Below are 19,354 nucleotides of genomic sequence, written 5' to 3'. Positions count from 1 at the left end.
TAAAGCCCACACCCCAGCGCTTGGTCTGTGAAGCAGTGGATCTGCGTTCTCTGCAGTGATGGATCTCTATCCAGAATCTTTGGATGAGTTGGGGTGGCGTTTGCAATCCAGAGCTCATCATTCAACTTATCATTCATCTGCACCACTCCTGGAACAGCCGGACATGAGCCTGAGGCCACCTTCAGCTAGAGGGGTCCAAAACCTCCCAGAATTGGGCTATGGAGTGGTGATACTGTTGCCTGGAGTGTTGGAGCTCCATCCAATCCCTTTGGGATGAGCTTAAGGTCACCATGCCTACTGCCAACTGTTGGCTGGAGGGGTATCCAGATGTTGGGCCTGTATGAGTAGCCCATCTGAGAACCAGAAGACAGGTTTGTCCATGGGTTCCATGTTGGGCGCCCACATGTGGATGCTCACTAGGGTCCCACCAGGGTTATGGGGGTTAAACATGGACCCTATATGGCTTGTACACTGCATATTGGGCCTAAGTGGGACCCATGTAAGATTAGGATAGGCTGAAACGATGGAGCCGTCCTGGAAGCTCCAGCGTTGGGATGTGGAGCAGTGGAGATGTTGAAGTTCTCTGGATTGGTGGAGCTCCATCTAATACCGCTAATACCTCACTGATGTTTTATTTTTTGTGGACAGTCAGATCCTGTACGTTCTACAGAGATTTGCTTGTTTTATCATGTACTTGAGGCCTAACAGCTGTTTTGGGAGATTGTTATTGTATTACGAGGTAATATTACACTCATCGGACCCCTGAAATGACTATTATTGTGTATCGGGTTTCCTGTTAAAGATATTAGTAGATCCTCAATGGTGTATTAGCATAGATCTTAATCAAATGGTGTAGTTGATTACTGCTGAAAATGATTTACTCACTGATGTTTATTACTTGCTCTCTTTAGCCGGGTCCTAAAGGCTTAATTCGATCCTGGCTTTACAACAACACATCATTAAAGATTAAAAGACACAGGGAGAGAGTGCATTAGATGAGGAGCGGCAATTAGCAAATATGTTCTGCAGTCTCTGATTTCCCTCAGGTTGGACTTCCACTCCTTAGCATGAGTGTAAGTGTGTGTGTGTGTGTGTTTCAGTGGCAGCAGCAGACAGAGGCTGGTTGAGCCGTCTACTCCACACACCACCCTCATTGTCTAATGACACCTGGCTAATGCCGGCTGTGTAGTTCTACTGCGCCAGATGCCTCCAGACACCTTAAGAACACCCTTGGAATAGTGATGGACATGGTGTGGAGGGTCTGCACCCACCCACTCAGATTACAGATTACAGAATTTGCAACCACAAACCACCTCTCCAGAAGCAGTACCACAGAAATCCACCTATCCGTTGGCCGGCCTTGCCGCAGACAGGTCACTAAAGGTCACCAGAGGTCAGCCAGGGCACATTCCTGTCTTTCAGGAGGTCATCCATTTACTGCTTTTATATAAAACAAATAAATAATAATTAGTATTCTAGAATCTAATACTTAGACATTCGTTCCGATGAGCCTTGATACACTGTATGGACAAAAGTATTGGGACGCACCTCTTAATCATTGAATTCAGGTGTTGGTGTTTCACGCAGTCCCATTGCTACAGGTTGTGGTGGTTGTAGGGACAGCCATGCTGGGGTACGAGGTAAGTCAGCAGGGTCTAGTGTGAGTAGTGTGAGCTCTTAGTGACAGCACAGAAAAGAACCGGCTGCTGTTGAAGCGTCACGAGGAGCGAATTGGCGTAACGTCAGTAGAAGTGAGCAGAAGATCTTTATCGATAGCGAATGTTTAAGCTGGACGATGACTTTTATTTTTTGGTGTAAACACATTCCTTGAGATGCTTCAGGCGAAGGACACAGACCGAACGGATTTGTTATGGAACTTCGAGATGCCAAATCGTGGTGTAGTGCTGAAGCTCGAGGTTGGAAGGTTTCATGAGGTTAAGATTAAGCCCTCAGCCCACAGCTTCCCCCAGAAACAAGGGCTGCGTCCCAATTGCATACTTCACACTTAGGGTATAGATGATATACCAATCCTAATAGAGCGACTAAATATTAGCATACTATCCTGTTTTGTACTAACAGGAAGTGTTAGTACAAAACGCTCTCTCTCTCTCTCTCTCTCTCTCTCTTTCTCTCTCTCTCTCTCTCTCTCTCTCTCTCTCTCTCTCTCTCTTTCTCTCTCTCTCTCTCTCTCTCTCTCTCTCTCTGCGTTTTTGTTCTTGCTCTCACCTTCTCCTCTATAGGCTCTCAGACATTCTTGACATTTATAAAGGTTGAAAGACAAAGTAGCTTTGTGTCCTGATAAGGGCGTGGCCTCGTCTGAATCTGAAAAGCCCTCTCAGGAGCCGGCCAGCAGGAGCACTGTCTCCCTATGTCTCTCTCTCTATCTCTCCTTCTCTCCTTCTCTCCTCACCACTTCTCTCTCTCTCTCTCTCTCTCTCTCTCTCACTTCTTCTTTCTACTACTGTCTTTCCCACTTTTCTTTTCTGTTCATGTCCCCTTATCCTCCTCTCTCTCTCTCTCTCTCTCTCTCTCTCTATATCCCTCTCTCTCTCTCTCCCTCACTCTCTCTGAAGCACAGGTAGGTGTTTCCAATAAAGTGGCCAGTGAATGGAAGCACATGGTAGGTGTTTCCAATAAATTGGCCACTCAATGGAAGCACAAAGTAGGGATTTCTGAGTAGTAGTACAGTTAGGGGTTTCTAATAAAGTGGCCAGGGTGGAAATTCACATAGGTAGCCAGTCTATGTGAGCACAGTTGGGTGTTTCTAGTGAGTGCAGGCACATGGTAGGTGTTTCCAATAAATTGGCCACTCAATGGAAGCACAAAGTAGGGATTTCTGAGTAGAGGTACAGTTAGGGGTTTCTAATAATGTGGCCAGTGAGTGCAAGCACAAGGTAGGTGTTTCTAATAAAGTGACCAGTGTGGAAATTGACATAAGAGTTTCTAATAAAATGACCAGAGAGTGGAAGTACAAGGTGGGTGTTTCCAATAAATTGGCCACTCAATGGAAGCACACAGTAGGGATTTCTGAGTAGTAGTACAGTTAGGGGTTTCTAATAAAGTGGCCAGTGTGGAAATTCACATAGGTAGCCAGTCTATGTGAGCACAGTTGGGTGTTTCTAGTGAGTGCAGGCACATGGTAGGTGTTTCCAATAAATTGGCCACTTAATGGAAGCACAAAGTAGGGATTTCTGAGTAGAAGTACAGTTAGGGGTTTCTAATAAAGTGGCCAGTGTGGAAATTCACACAGATAGCCAGTCTATGTGAGCACAGTTGGGTGTTTCTAGTGAGTGCAGGCACAGGGTAGGTGTTTCTAATAAAGTGGCCAGTCAGTGTATGTCAGACAGTAATATCTTCTTCATGTCTAATGAAGTGTGTAGTGCGCTAACTAAGCACGTCACCGCCAGATTCCCATTAAAGCCACAGAGGACAATAAAAAAAATATTATTTAAGTCTCAGATGTGTTTTTTTTTTCCCTTGAACAAAAGAAATCATAAGGAAACAGAAAGAAAAGCAGCGGAAACCTGTTTACCACAGAGCTTCTTGCGTAACCTTCAAGGAAAAATAGCCGAATATATCATTTAAAGCAGATGGCGTGGATATTACATCAGACTCATAAAAAACAGCGTCGAAGCAAAACAATAATTGTTTTGAGGGAGAATGCACTTTTTTTAGTGTGTGTTAATTTGGTTAACAAGGTTCTAGGGTGGTGGGGGGAAAGGGAGGGGTAGGGGGGACGTGTGCTGATGTGCAAACTGCAGACAGGAACACCTGGCAGCGGAATGAAGTTGCACCCCCACCCCCCCCCACCCTTAGAAAAGCTGTTTTTCCTTGGGTTCGGCTCTCTGGGCGTTCCGCAGCGCTCGGCTCGCTCGGCCGTGCTTTAATAACGTGCGGCAGACATCGAGTGTTAAGATGATGAATTTCAGTCTGACTTCCAGGATTATCTTCCAATAAGGAAGTGGCTGCCGAGCCAATATTAGCCTGCGCCGGAGCATTGTTTTACCCATGAGCAGGTTGCCAAGGAAACGTTACATAATCGGAGCAGAGACGATGGCCCCAGCTGACTGGGTGATGGAGATGGGAGTGGAGATGCTGCTGCATGTTTCAGCTCATGTTCTCTCCACCATGTTCCAACCAGCGCCGATGCCCTTTGAGACCCGACACAGCTGCCTGTGTTCTAATGCCACTGACTCTGTTCTGCAGGGGTGGCAGGTGCGACTGTGCTAGGAGAAGCGGGTCTGGAGGGTTGTCGGATTGCATCTCAGGACTGACTGCGGTCGAACGGACCGAGATCATACATACATTATTATGTTCAAAAGTATTCAGACACAAGTTCATGTCCTGAAGGTTAGAGAAGTGTCTGTGTGACCGGAAGGTCGGTGGTTTGATGCCCTGAACCGATAGGACATGGCTAAAGTGCCTGTATGGGTACTCATTGTCCATCTAGTGTGTGTGTGTGTTCACTAGGGTGTCTATATATATGTGTGTGCGTGTCTGTGTGTGTTCACTGCTGTAACAGAAAAGGAATACACACTTCAGCACTCTTCAGCACTTACAGTTGTCTGGGGCAGCTCTAGCACTAATTCAATCAATTTACCTACGACAAAAGTGGTGTCCTTTGACTTAAAGGATTTAAAGTCTAAAGATCTAAAGGCTGAAGCACCTCAACTCAATAATAAGCAGGGGTGTCTGCATACTTTTGACCATCTAGAGTCGTGTTGATTGCATGTGATTGCCGGTGTCACCGGTTTGATCCCCTGAACCGACAGGACACAGTTGAAGTGCCCTTAATCAAGGCACCCACCCTTCAACCGTCATCTTAATGTGTGTGTGAGTGTGTGTGTGTTTTCACCGCATGCATGGGTTAATGGTGGAGGTCATTCACATCCAACATCACTGAACAGATGTTCATATTAATGTGTGTTTGTGTGTTTGTGTTGTAGGTGCTGATCTAGGAGGGCTGATGGACTTGGAGACTATATATGAGGGAGTAGAGCGGAGCCTGAACCAGAGCCGGAGAGCCCGCAGGCAGTCTCCTGAACGAGCCTACAACATCGAGGTGCTACTGGGGGTGGACGACTCGGTGGTGCAGTTCCACGGCCCACAGCGCGTGGGGAAGTACCTCCTCACACTCATGAACATTGTGAGTGTTTGTTTGAACCCTGACTGCTCCCCATGTTGCGCTGTAAATAGTGGAGTTCACTAGTGAAGGCTTCACTACAAAAGGCTAACAAGGCTAACAGTGAAGGATAGTGTGGTTCTTTTTTATTGTACTGATGCTGTATGTGAAAATCTGAAAGTATGTGGACACCTGAAGGTGCTCATTTCATCATTTCTAAGATTAGACATTGATGTTGAGCAACAAGATGTGGCTAATAATCAACATTCTAATCTATTCCAAAAGTGTCCAGTAGGGTTAAGATCAAGGCTCTGTGCAGGTCACTGGATTTCTTCCACACCAAACTGGTCAAACCACATCTTTATGGGTCTTGTTTTTGTGGACCGGAGCACAATCATGCTGTAGCAGAAAAGGGATACGCACTTCAGTACTCTGTGGCCCTGCTCTGGGTGCTTGTCCCATCCACTGCTTTGTGGCCGAGCTGCTGTTTCACACTACTAGCACTTACAGTTGTCTGGGGCAGCTCTAGCAGAGCAAAAAATCCATTAATTCCCACGTGACAAAAGTGGTGTCCTATTTATTATTAAATAATAATACATAATCTTTAAAGTTTAAAGATCTAAAGCCTGAAACACCACAACTCCATAGTAAAGAGGGGTGTCCGCAAACTTTTGGCCATAGGGTCATTTTGATTCCTGGTCAGATGCTGTTCGCTGGTGTAAAATGCAGCTTTTATCATGGCTGTTTAACTTGCCAGTCATCGTTTTCTGGGTTTTGGGTCTACGTGTTCTGGTGTTTTAGAGCTTTGTCCAGCGCAGATGATGTAAGCGGCCGGCTCAGGTAAATCTGGCCGCAGTAGGTCAGGGGCATTGCGTGGTGTGGTCTGAGGTGACAGTAAGCCGGGGGAAAATATGGCTCTGAGTGAAAAGCTCGCTCATCTGCTCCTCCCAATCCATCCTTTAATCTTCTCAAATTAAACATGCCCGGGTGGTGGAGGGGGGGCAGAGAGAGAGACACGATTAGAGAGAGAGAGAGAGAGAGAGAGAGAGAGAGGGAGGTTAAAACAGTAAGGTTAAAACAATCTGGCAGGACGAGGTAGGGCTCCTATATATTGGGTGTTATTATTATTATTAGGAATAATAATAATAATAATAATAATTTGTGTAGCACATAATTCCCTAGCAGGCAGGTGGGACAACTCCCCAGTCCATGGTGTAAAGTCACTTAGCTGGCCTAGAGAGAGTCCTTATGAGCAAGGGAAAAGTCTTACTCAGCCCTGGAACCCTCAGAGCCATTAAGTCACTCAAGGCAGCTGGCATGTTAAGGCTCCAAGCCATTATGTAGAGAGATTGGCAAGTCCTAGCCTCAAAAGAGACACTCTGGAAATCAACAATCAGCAATATAGGGTCACTCCAGTGGCCAGCCATGGAACCTTTCAAGCTACGATGTGAAGTCAGCCCAAAGTAGGGCTACAGAAACACCTAAGCCATAATATAGAGTCATTTTAGAGGCGGGCCATGGGATCATCCAAGCCGCAATGTACAGTAACTGCGAAGGCGGGGCGTGAAAACTTCCAGGCTGTGACGTGGAGTCAGTCCAGAGAAGGGCCATGGAAACACCCAAGCCATAATGTAGAGTCATACCCGAGGCAGGTCCTGGAAACACCCAAGCCATAATGTAGAGTCATACCCGAGGCAGGTCCTGGAAACACCCAAGCCATAATATAGAGTCATACCCGAGGCAGGCCCTGGACACACTGAAGCCATAATGTAGAGTCATACCCGAGGCAGGCCCTGGAAACAGAGCCATAATGTAGAGTCATACCAGAGGCAGGCCCTGGAAACACCCAAGCCATAATGTAGAGTCATACCCGAAGCAGGTCCTGGAAACACCCAAGCCATAATGTAGAGTCATACCCGAGGCAGGTCCTGGAAACACCCAAGCCATAATGTAGAGTCATACCCGAGGCAGGTCCTGGAAACACCCAAGCCATAATGTAGAGTCATACCAGAGGCAGGTCCTGGAAACACCCAAGCCATAATGTAGAGTCATACCCGAGGCAGGCCCTGGAAACACCCAAGCCATAATGTAGAGTCATACCCGAGGCAGGACCTGGAAACAGAGCCATAATGTAGAGTCATACCCGAGGCAGGCCCTGGAAACAGAGCCATAATGTAGAGTCATACCCGAGGCAGGCCCTGGAAACACCCAAGCCATAATGTAGAGTCATACCCGAGGCAGGCCCTGGAAACACCCAAGCCATAATGTAGAGTCATACCCGAGGAAGGCCCTGGAAACACCCAAGCCATAATGTAGAGTCATACCCGAGGCAGGCCCTGGAAACACCCAAGCCATAATGTAGAGTCACACCCAAGCCACGATGTACAGCCACTTCAAAGGCAGGCTGTGAAAACATCAGAATTGGCTATAGAAACACCCAAGCCATAATGATGCAACCTCGCCGGGCAGCCGACACACCCAGCCCCACCGCATCAGCTAACTGACACCTGTGCCGGCCGGAGTGGAGAGAGAGGGTCATCTACCCACCCAGAGAGAGCCCAGCCAATTGTGCTCCCTCAGACTCCGGCTGCTGATGGCAAAGGATTCAAACTTGTGAGCCCCGGGCCAAAGCGGTGGGGTATTAGACCACTGAGCCGTGCTGAGCCACACTGAGCCACTCAGCCCTTCTTCTGCTGATGTTTGATGGGTGACGATAGCCTGCCTCAACTGCCTGTGATTGGTCAGAAAGTCCAAACCCACCCAGCCATGCATCAGTTGCATGCATTAGTCCAAATCTTTGGTCCGGAATAAACCACTTCTGAGGCACCTTCACCTTCTTTCACATTTTGGTTCGGACCAAACGGAAAAATTCTGAAGGTCTGGACCAAACAGGGTGGGTGTGAAAGCGCCCCAAGGCTGAAGTTCACAGCATATTTGCCAGTTCAGTTTATGAAGGAGTGTGAAATGGTATTGGCTGCTGGTGTCAGTTCTGATGGTGGTCAGGAAGCGCTCGTGTCGGTCAGGCTGCAGTGACCGACAGTGAGGTGACAGATGCATTGGTGCGGCACAGACGGCAATGTGTGTTCAGATGTGACATATTTTCCCGTTCATCAGGTGTTTCCAGAGCCGAACCTTCCGCATCTGCCTTCTCATCCGGGCGGACGGGGAGGGGGGCGGATTTCAAACGGAGTATTCAGAATAAATTACTGAAAAAACATAAACAGAAATATATAAATAATGTCATCCTCTCTCTCTCTCTCTCTCTCTCTCTCTCTCTCTCTCTCTTCCTCTCTCTCTCTTCCTCTCTCTCTCTCTCTCTCTCTCCCACGCGTTGAGCTTCTCGCCACTTTCTTCTTGAAAGTTTACTCTGCTCATTTTTGGAGAGCGAGTCTCCCTGGCGCCACTCGCAGAACGAGTGAAAAGAGCGAGACAAAAAGCAAGTGATGAGACGTAAGAGCGGGATTTTACGCCCCCCACCCCCACCACCAACCCCCCCTCCCTTTCCCCCACCCTTTCCCCCACCCTTTCCCCCACCCTTTCCCTGCTCTTCCTCTTGGCTTCTCTTTTCAGAACTCTCGTACTGAGTGTGTGTGTGTGTGTGTGTGTGTGTGTGTGTGTGTGTGTGTGTGTTTTACTAGTGTGTTGTTTTTCTGCATGTGTTTCAAAAGGTTTCAGTGAAGAGAGAGAGAGACAATGAAAGAGAGAGAGAGAGAGAGAGAGACAGGACGAGAGACAGACAAAATGACTGAATGAGAGACAGAATGAGAGAGTGTGCGAGAGAGAGTGAGATAGTGAGAGAGACAATGCAAGAGAGACAGAAAGAGTGAGCGAGAGAGAGTGAAAGACAGCGAGATGAGAGAGACAGAATCAGGAAGAGAGAGAGAGAGAGAGAGACAGAAAGGGCGAGAGAGAGAAAGTTTGAGAGAGAAAGAGACGGCGTGATTGAGAATGAGAACTGCCAATAGAATAGGACTCTCTGGAACAGATAACCATAAACCTATTGGCACCGTGCCCAATGCCAGGCGTGGGCTAGAAGGGACGTTGATGATGGTGTTCCAGTCGATACGTGATGAATGGATGAGTTTGTGGAGTTGAGGATGATGAGGTGATGAGGAGGGTGCTGAATGCAATCAAATCCTCACAGCAATGCCTTGCTGTCTTCTCTGAACAGTAGAGACAGTTACTAAAATAGTTACTACTTTTTAATAAGCTTGATTTCAGAAGAAACAAGGAATGAGCAAGTGTCCCAATACTTTTGTCCATATATATATACTCACTGTGTGAGTGTGTGTGAATTGCGTCTTCTCTCTTCTTCTCCTGAATTAACTCGATATGTTGATCTCAGCGTGGGTGTGTGTATGTGTGTGTGTGTGTGTGTGTGTGTGTTTGTAGTGCCTGAGAACCCAATTGATGACCTATGCCGGCCTCAGCTGGGAGACCTGAGAGCAGCGATTCTTTAAAAAATGCTCTGGGGGTTTGATTAGCTGCTTTAATAAGTCCATGGGAAATGATGGGGAAGTCGATGAGATGGACAGGCATCGCACCATTGACCCAACTCCAGTCAGCCCTGCTCCACCTCCATCCTTCTGTCTGATTTACTAGGTTTCATGTAGGAGTTCTACAGCTCCTGTGCTGCATACAACCATGAGCCATAACATTAAAACCACTGTCCTCATGCCACCGAAAAACAGTTCTGACCCCTCAAGGCATGGGCTGTAGTATCTAGCACCACAACGTCAGCAGCAGATCCTGTAAGCATTGTAAGGTGTGAGGTGGGGCCTCCATGGAGCTCATCAGTGAGCCTTGGGCACCCATGACCTTGGACCTGTGGTCCGTTCCCCAGGTGGACCATACTTGCACATCCACATACCGGGAACACCCCACAAGACCTGCTGTGGTTCTCCTATGGCATCGTGCACAACCTTCTTACACCTTCTTACACCTTCAGTATCTTAAGGGTATACCACAACATTGCCAAATGTTTGTGGACACCACTCCTAATGAAAGCATCCAGTTACTTTAAGTTGCACCCATAGCAAATACATAGATACACACATAGCAGAGAAGTACCCCTAAATTCCCCTAAAAAAAGAAGTGTCCCTAAATTCAGCCATGTCACTCCACTGCTGCGTTCTCTCCACTGGCTTCCTGTAGCTGCCCGCATCAGATTTAAAACCCTGACGCTGGCCTACAAAGCCAAGAACGGACCAGCCCCTCCGTATCTGATGGCAATGGTCAAAAGCCGATCCGCACCAAGAGCCCTTCGAGCTTCAAGTACGGCTCGGCTCGACCCACCATCCCTCAAAATCCGCGGAAGACAAGCGTCCAGGCTTTTTTCTGTCCTGGCACCAAAGTGGTGGAACGAGCTGCCCCTGGATGTCCGAACGGCCGAGTCGCTCGCTGTCTTCAAACGCAGACTGAAGACCCACCTCTTCAGAGAGTACTTGGACGAATAGTTCTATGGTTGCCTTATTGTATTGTGTTTAGTAATGTCTAAGCTTGGAGGTATCTTTTGTATTAGTCTATTCTAACTAGCTGAGGCTTTCTTGGGTAAATAGCAAAGCACTTTGTAAGTCGCTCTGGATAAGAGCGTCTGCTAAATGCCATAAATGTAAATGTAAATGTAAGTACTGAATTACTGCCAATAGAATAAGACCCCCTGGAGCAGATAGACATGAACCTCTTGGCACCATGCTGCCTAATGCCAGGCGTGGAGTGAGGTACGAAGCCCCCAACATTGAGCTGTGGAGCAGTGGAACTCGTAGAATGATGTTCCTTGAGGAAGTTGGGGAAGAGGTGAGGTGGTGATCATCCAGCATCCCAACCTCACTAACTCTGTTTTTGCTGGATGCAAATCCTCATGGCAGTGCTCCTCCAAAATCTAGTAGAAAGACTTCTTCTTAGCTGGACAGTTGCTCCAACAAAAGCAGATTTAGGAAGAAATAATGAATGATAAGCAGGTGTCCCAATACTTTTGTCAATGGCTTCTTTCAGTCCTGCTGGCCATTTGCGGTGGTGGAGAATCCAGATCCGGAAAGCAAGAACCCTGCAGCAGAGCTGTCCAGGCAGTAGGAGCAAAATCCTGGGGAGGATTCTTGCTTTCCGGACTTCTCCACCGCTGGTCACGGGCCCCCATACCCAGTACCCCAGCGAGCTCCACACTCATAACTCATATTCATATTAGCGCTGGGAGGGCTTAGCCACCTCGGTAACGGATCACAGACCTTTGTGCTCAGCGCTAATTGTGTGAACTGCGAGCCGGCAGTATTAATTGCTTCCCTCTATAGTAGTCACTGTCCTGGAGTAAACAAGGCGAGAGCGGAGAGGCCGTGATGTAATCAGCTCTTTGTAGACACGTTGTTCTGGACCTGAAATGTCAGACAGGTAATAATAGTCCAAAATGTCAGGTGAAAATGGCAGAGATTCAGTAATGAGGCAGAGCAAACACTGCCCACCAGCACACCCCACCACGTCCCTCTGCTGCGTGAAGGTAGAGGAGACGGGAGGATGGAGCGAGAGAGGTCAAGAGTTCCAGGCCGGAGCGGCACTTACAGTATCGCCCCAAAACATGGACCCAGCTTACCTGACTTTATTATGATTATTATTATTATTATTATTAGTTTAGATCCTAAGATATATATATATATATATATATATTACCAACATATAAACAGTTACATCTGCATGAATTTATGCATATCATCACTATTGGACTATCCATCTCGAAACCATCTCGAGTTTTTGACATCATGTGAATCTGGTTGTTCTTTATATTGTGTCAAATTTTGTGACGAATGGACCAATAGAAAAGCTCCAAAATGACCTGGAATCAAATTATACCTTCTTTCTTTACTGTTTTTTCTTTTTGTTTTTTCTTTTTTGTTTTTTTGCATTATTTCCTTCTTTTGTTCTTTTACTTTTTTCTTTACATTCTTTACTATCTTTTTTTGCTCACTTTTTCTTCTTTATTTCCTTCTTTTTTGTTTTGTTTACTTTTTCTTCATCTGTTTTTTCTTTCCATTTTTTTCTTTTCTCTTTATTTTCCATCTTCTTTTTTCTTTTGTTCTTTCTTTCTTTATTTTCTTCTCCTTTGTTCTTGTTCTTTTTCCAGTTGGTTCTTTACTTCTTTCTTTTTTCTTCCTTTCCTTCTTATTTCTTTTCAGATTTCTTTTTTAAATATTTTTTTCTTTCTTTTCATCCTTTGTTTTTTCCTTTTCAAATTGTTCATTTTTTGTTTTTTTCATTTTATTTTTTCTCTTTTTTTCTTTCTTTCCTTCATTTGTGCTTCCATTCCTTTGTTTTGTTTTATTCCTTTTTTTTACTTCTTTACTCTCTTTACTTTTTTCTTGCTTTGTTCATTTTTTTATTTATTTTTTCTTGCTTTTTTTTCTTTGGATTTTTTCCTTTGTTCTTTCTTTCTGTCTTCTTTACTTAATTTATCTTTTTTTTCATTGCTTTGTTATTTTTTTCTTTCCTTCCTTTTCCCTTCTTTTGTTCTTACTGTCCTACTTTAATTTGTTCTTGTTTTCTGTTAGTGACGCTTTCTTTTTTTGCCATTTTATTAATGAGCTTAGTTTATCAGCTATAGTTAATATGATGTCAGTATAACATTAAACAAAAGCTTCTGTCTCGCCATCATTTTTATAATGGGGAAATTCTTGGACATCCAGCATTTAAAGGAACAGTTTAGCAAAAAAACACTGATCCCTGACCCCACATGCAGTCGATCAGCCATGTTTAATATCTGATGTGTGCTTTCTTAGTTTAGAACGGTAGATGCTAGGCTAACATTGCTAACATATACTGCAGATACTGAGACTGTAACCAATCTCTCTACCCACTCAAAACTCATCTCTGGAAGTTTCTACTTTTCACCTCAGCAAAATATACGGTATTATTCCACATAAGGCAACCAAAGACTTGACTCGAACCCGAGCCGAGCCGAGCTCGACACATATTTGAGAAATTACATCTGAACTCAATGTGAGCAGCCTAGGCCCACCGGATTCGAGCCAGCGTCTGGAGCTCTGCTTCACACAGTCATAGCAGGTGGAAACCTGACTTTTGTATAAGATTAAGAACCCACTGGTGGCGTCTCCACGTGAAACGGCTTGGTTTGATAAATCTGACTTGGCACTTTTTGTGTGCGGCGGCTGTTTGGGCTTTTTTTTTTTTTTTTTTGTCTTTTTCTGTTTGTTTATTCCTTCTCCTTCCCCTCTCTCTCTCTCTCTCTCTCTCTCTATTATCTAACCCAGTCTCCCGTCTCTCTTCTTTGGTTTCTTCCTATTTTAGCATCCTCTCCTCCAACCACATCTCCCTTCCCCATCCCTACCCCCCACCCCCACCACATCCTCACTCCCTCTTCCCAACCAGCCCCTACTGCATTATTAATTGGATATTAATGATTTTCTGACTTGCCGACCTCTAGGTCTCCATTAGTTACCTGTAGGCTGTGGAGCAGCTGATGAAACTCTGAGCTCCTGAACAAGGCCAGCAACCAGGGCAGCACTAATGAGAACCACACTTTCACAGTCATTAGAGAGAGAGAGAGAGAGGGGGACTGAGAGATGGGTTGGGGCTCGATCTCTGTGTATAAGGCTGCAGAGAAGGCGACCTCACAATCACCTCCTTTCCCTTTCAAACTACCGGCTAAACACTCTGTGTATTTTTAAGTACTGGTGTTTCCCCCATCCTAAATGCAGCCAGGACATCTTCTAATGAATGCATTCAGCTACTTTAAGCTGCACCCATTGCTGACACGTGTAGAGAAGTCCTGCAAATAGAATAGGACTCTCTGGAGCAGATAAACATGAACCTATTGGCACCATGCTGCCTAATAATGCCAGGCGTGGGCTAGAGGAGGGGTATAAAAACCCCCCAGCATTGAGGAGCTGTGGAGCAGTGGAAGAACTGTGTTCTCTAGAATGATGGAAGGATGGTGGAGCTTCATCTAATACTTTTGCCTGAGTTAGTGGACATTAGGTTGAGGTGGTGTGGTGATCACCTGACATCCTGACCTCTTTTGTCGCAGAATGCAATCAAATCCTCGCAGCAATGCTCTTCCAAAATCTAGTAGAAAGTCTTCTTCCCGAGACAGTTACTCCAACAAAAGCAGGATCAACTCTTTTTTATTGTCCTTGATTTCGGAATAAACAGTGAACGAGCAGGTGTCCCAATACTTTTGTCCATACAGTGTACAGTGTCATTCGACAGCCCAGCACAGTTGTAGCAGAATGCTAACTGCTAAGTTTGTTTCGTTGACTAGCACAGCTTCACAATCACTGAGCAGGTGTCCCAATACTTTTGTCCATATAGTGTACGTTAGCCTCGTAGCTCCAGTGCTAAGCTAGAGAAGCACTGATACTCAGATACAGAACAGATGGGCTACGTTTGGGGAAAGGCGATAGTGTGAGTTTTTACTGGGCTATCGCTTGAAAGCCAGCCTTTAACGAGGGGAAAGCGGGTGGGGGGGGGGGTTACTGTGCTGCTGGATAGGGGGGGGTTCTTTGAAGTGGGTTGGGGTGAAGGAGGCAGTGTTGAGATGGCCTGAGGTGCCGCATGCTGTAGGGTTTGTATAAAGTGGGACCGGATCCGGGGGTGGGGGTCCTCATTTACTCATCGTTAATGGTCTAAAAGCCGGTGTCAAGGTCAGAGAACAGTAATTGTGCCCTGGCAGGGCCACGTGAGCACCAGGCCAAAGTTGAGGTATAAAAATGACTGGGTAATTTTAGGGGACACACTGCGCTTGCAGACAGCTGCTTGCTGCTTAGTTACGGTATTTGAGACTGCAGACAGTGACAGCAACTAATGACAGGATTGTCTAGGACATGATGGGTTATCTACAATGTGGGTGTCCTCACTAGCTGATGCTCTGCTCAGAAGTACAGGTTTGGGCTCTGAGTAGCTCTACAACTGTGGCCCAGTGGCTGCAAGTTGCAAGAATCCCGAGCCCTGCCGCTTTGCCATCAGCAGCCGGAGTCTGATGGAGCGCAATTAGCTGCTTTCTCTCTGGGTGGCTAGGTGTCGGTTAGCTGGTGTGGTGGAGCTCCCCTGAGTGATGTTTGAAAAGGAGGCGATGGCAGGTTTTGCATGTATGGGAGGTGACGTGTGTTCAGCCCTTTCCCTCCTAGTGTCGGGAGCATTTTACTCAACATCATCTGCAGAGAGCCGGAGAACCAGACTCAGTTCTAGATTAGCAGATCCAGACCAGCAGTCCCCCAGCAGTCGTGCCCAACTTAATTTTAGAGACAAATAAGTAATAATTCAATTCATTTACATCTATTGTTTTGTTTGTTTGTTTGTTTGTTTTTAAAGTTAGTAAAGTAATGTTTGAGTCAAGTCTTAAGTCTCCCCCACATGGTGAGGTATAGGGTTTATTAATTCAACAATGGTATTGGATCGGTATCAGAACAGTAACAGGAAAGGTCGGATCAGTGCGTCCCTAGTTCCCTTAAAGCTGCACGCCACTAGGTGGCGCAGGTCTAAAACAACGGCACGGTCCCTGTTGCTCTGACAGTTGCTCCAACAAAATGGGATTTCGGAAGAAACAATGAACAAGCAGGTGTCCCAATACTTTTGTCCGTACAATGTACAGTGTCATTCGACAGCCCAGCACAGTTGTAGCAGAATGCTAACTGCTAATTCTGTTACATTGACTAGCACAACTACACAATGAATGAGTAGGTGTCCCAATACTTTTGTCCATATAGTGTATGTTAGCCTCGTAGTTCCAGTGCAAAGCTAGAGGAGCACTGATGCTGCTAGGGGGGGAGAAAAAGGGAGAAATTAGACAAATTTATTATTATTTAGTCCCTAATTCTCTTAAAACTGCACGCCACTAGGTGGCACATGTCTAGAACGACGGCACGGCAGTCTTGATTAGCGCTTCGTGTGATTGGTGGGACCAAATCTGGTGGTTTTCAGGTTTTGCCCTTGTTTCTGTGGCCATTCCCAACTTCCTCTGCTAACTGTAGGACCTACTTGGACCTGGTGCTGCCAGAATCGGCCTGCTACTAAAGCATAGGCCCCTAATCACCAGCACCTTTGTTGTTTGTCTTGTCTTTTCCTGACCTTTATTCCGCGGCCGGTGGACGGCCCCTGCTCTCTGGCAGCGCTGGGATGGCAGCTTGTATTTGTAATGGTGCCACTTTGGCTGGTATAACCAGCGAGTGGCCTTGATTAGAGATTCAGCAGCACAGAAAACACCAGAGAGTCTTCAGCCCTCTGAGGTGAAGTAAATGCTGAAGTACTGAGGGGGGTTGAACGCTGAACATCTGCTCTGGTCGTTGGTGAGGAGTCTTAAAGCCGCAGTGATCAGGCCAGTGAACAGTCTAGCATAAAATCGGGAGCGCCATGCTTTTCCTGTTGGATATTCGACCACCTGCTTGTAGGGCTTGAATCGCTTGTAGATCAGCAGTGATCCACACTGATTAGTATCTGCATCATTCCCAAGCATTCTGGACACTCCGAGAGCTGGACCTACACTATATGTCCGGAACCAGAATGGACCTTGGACACCATTTTTGCCTGGACTCATATTGTTCTTGTCTGTTCTGAATATTTATTGATTGGTTAAAAAATTATAAAATTGGTTAAAAACGTCAGGACTTGGGCATTGATGTCCATTTTTGATGTTTTTCACTTCTCTACATAATGTAAATCTTGCAGTTGGCCGTATGGTCCAACAGAATGGACCGGTGGACCAATAGAAATGCTCCAAAATGACTTGCAATTAAGATTTTAATCATTGACTTTGAATGAAGTCTGCGTAGGTCCCCATCGCACCACCAGAGCATCTCTGACCCATTGAGCCATGGACTCCACAAGGCCTCTGAAGGTGTCCTGTGGTATCTGGCACCAAGATGTTACCAGCAGACCCTTGTAGCCCTCATGTAAGCTGCAAGTGAGGCCTCCATGGATCACATAAAAGAGCCTTGGGCCTTGGGTGTCCTTGCTTGTCCCTCTATGGACCATTTGCATACCAGAAAAACACCCACAACCCACAAGACGAGATGTTCTGGAGATGTTCTGGAGATGTTCTGGAGATGTTCTGGTCTGGTCATCCAGCCATTATAGTTTGGTTCTTGTCAGAGTGTCTCAGACTTCTCATGTTTGCCCATTTTTCCTGCTTTTAACCCTAGCACCGCATCACCTGGAAGAACTGACCGAGCTCACTTGCTGCCTAATACGTAGATCCCACCTCATGGCAGGTGCTACTTAGTCCTTATGAAACACCTAGATCTCTCTTCACCTGGTTCTAATGTTATGGCTGATCGGAAGCTGATTGTTTGTGTGAGTTTAAGCGAGTTGCTAGGCCTCGCCCTGAGCCGCGCTCTCCCTCGCAGCAAGTCACTAAAGAGTTCGGGGTGTCTGGCACCTTTTCTGCGAGTGAAAGGAAAGAACCTGCCTTACACAACTCTTCACATTCACGTGGCCTCAGGCCTGGGAGGCGCCCGGACGTAACGGACGCGGCCGCGGGCCGACAGGACTGATCATTATATTGTTTGTGTCCGGGAGCGCTAATGACCAGCGGAGGTTCAGTTGTCAGCGGCGGCGGCAACGGCGGAGGAAGACACAGTAACCTAGACAACACAAAGCGAGAGGATAAACATGCAGACGGAAACACAGACAGGTAGTCTGAACAGGGGAGAGTCATTCTGGCAGACCTGCTCTCAGCCTGTGTGGGAACAGCACACACACACGCACACATAGACACACACACACACACACTGCCCCACCCCACTCTGAAGTTTGCAGGTTGCTAGGCAACCCCAGCATATCTTACACATCAGAAAAGCAAGGAGGAGATGCGGCGATTGGTGTCGTCCACAAGGATGCTGTGGTGCCGTTCCATCTCTCTCTCTCTCTCTCTCTCTCTCTCTCTCTCACTCTCTCTCTCTCTCTCTCTCTCACTCTCTCTCTCTCTCTCTCGCTCTCTCTCGCGCTCTCTCTCTCTATGTCTCTATGTCTATCCATCAGAAATCTCATTATTGCTGCTTGTGTGTATATCCCAGCATCTCATTAGCAGGCTTCCAGAGAGGCAGAGGACACCATGTCTGAACTTCTGTACCAATTTGTCTGCCTCCATCGCTCTCGGTGTCTGCGAACCGCGTTTCCCACAGTGCATTAGGGCCGTCCTTCAGGTAACTCAATAAGTAGAGGCTCAGGGGTGAGAAGTCAGTGCGGAGGATCATGGGAAATGAACCAGGGCCTTTTGCATAATCTTTGGGCTTTTGGACTGTTATGTGTGTGAGGCATTGCCCTGGAGGGGGTGGGTGGAAAGCCCCTTCCTGCATTAACTGTCATCTTTTTTATTAAGTTACACTACATGTCCAAATGTTTGCAGACACCCCTTCAAATGAATGCATTCTGCTACTTTTCAGGTGCACCCATTGCTGACATAGATGTGCAAATGCACACACACACACACACAGCTTGTCTAGTCCCTGTAGAGAAGTATTGCCAATAGAATAGGACTCTCTGGAGCAGATGAGCATGAACCTATTGGCACCATGCTGCCTAATAATGCCAGACGGGGGCTTATAGAGGGGTATCAAGCCCCCCGCATTGAGCTGTGGAGCAGTGGAAGAACTGTGTGTGTTCTCTGGATTGATGTATGGTGCGATGAGTTGGAGATGAGGTGGGGTGGTGATCATCCAACATCCCAACCTCACTAACACTCTTGTCTTGCTGAATGCAATTAAATCCTCACAGCAATGCAGGAAAACACACAGTGGGTGGATTATCTGACCTTCTCAGAACTTCTCAGTACTTAATGGTGAAAGAAATAGAAGGTGGTCTCTAACTTTTTTCACAGTACTGTGCGACCCTAGATCAGTCCTGGGGTAAATCTCCACAACCGTCCTGTCCACTCTGCCTGGATCTAAAGCAGACCCTTTTATGTCTCTGCAGGTGAACGAAATCTACCATGACCGTTCCCTTGGAGCTCGGATCAACGTGGCTCTGGTTCGGATTGTCTTGGTGGATGCCAAAAAGGTAAGAGATCTGTGTCCACGCTCAGGTGTGTGTGTGTGTGTGTGTGTGTGTGTGTGTGCTTGAGTGTGTATTCTTTTCCTACTCATTCTCCACAGCTGCTAATGGTACATCAGAGACCTTCTACTCAGGCTTTCCCTGCAGAGTGATGGAGACCGACATGCACCTCAGATGATGCACCCAGTTGCCTGTGTGCTCTCCACACTCTGCGTCTGTTAATAGTGGGGGTTCAATTCATGG

General features: G+C 46.6%; 1 protein-coding gene across 1 annotated transcript in view; it reads left to right on the top strand.

Annotated features, from left to right (window-relative positions):
- The window catches only part of LOC140540759 (A disintegrin and metalloproteinase with thrombospondin motifs 2), a 197,000-nt gene that overhangs the window by 142,420 nt on the left and 35,226 nt on the right, over positions 1-19,354 (top strand). The window contains 2 exon segments of the mRNA XM_072663186.1: positions 4,947-5,146; positions 19,034-19,117. Coding sequence (XP_072519287.1) covers positions 4,947-5,146; positions 19,034-19,117 — 284 coding nt within the window.

The sequence above is a fragment of the Salminus brasiliensis genome, chromosome 19, assembly GCF_030463535.1.
Source record: "Salminus brasiliensis chromosome 19, fSalBra1.hap2, whole genome shotgun sequence".
NCBI classification, from domain to species: domain Eukaryota; kingdom Metazoa; phylum Chordata; class Actinopteri; order Characiformes; family Bryconidae; genus Salminus; species Salminus brasiliensis.
This window is presented reverse-complemented; position numbering and strand designations above follow the sequence as displayed.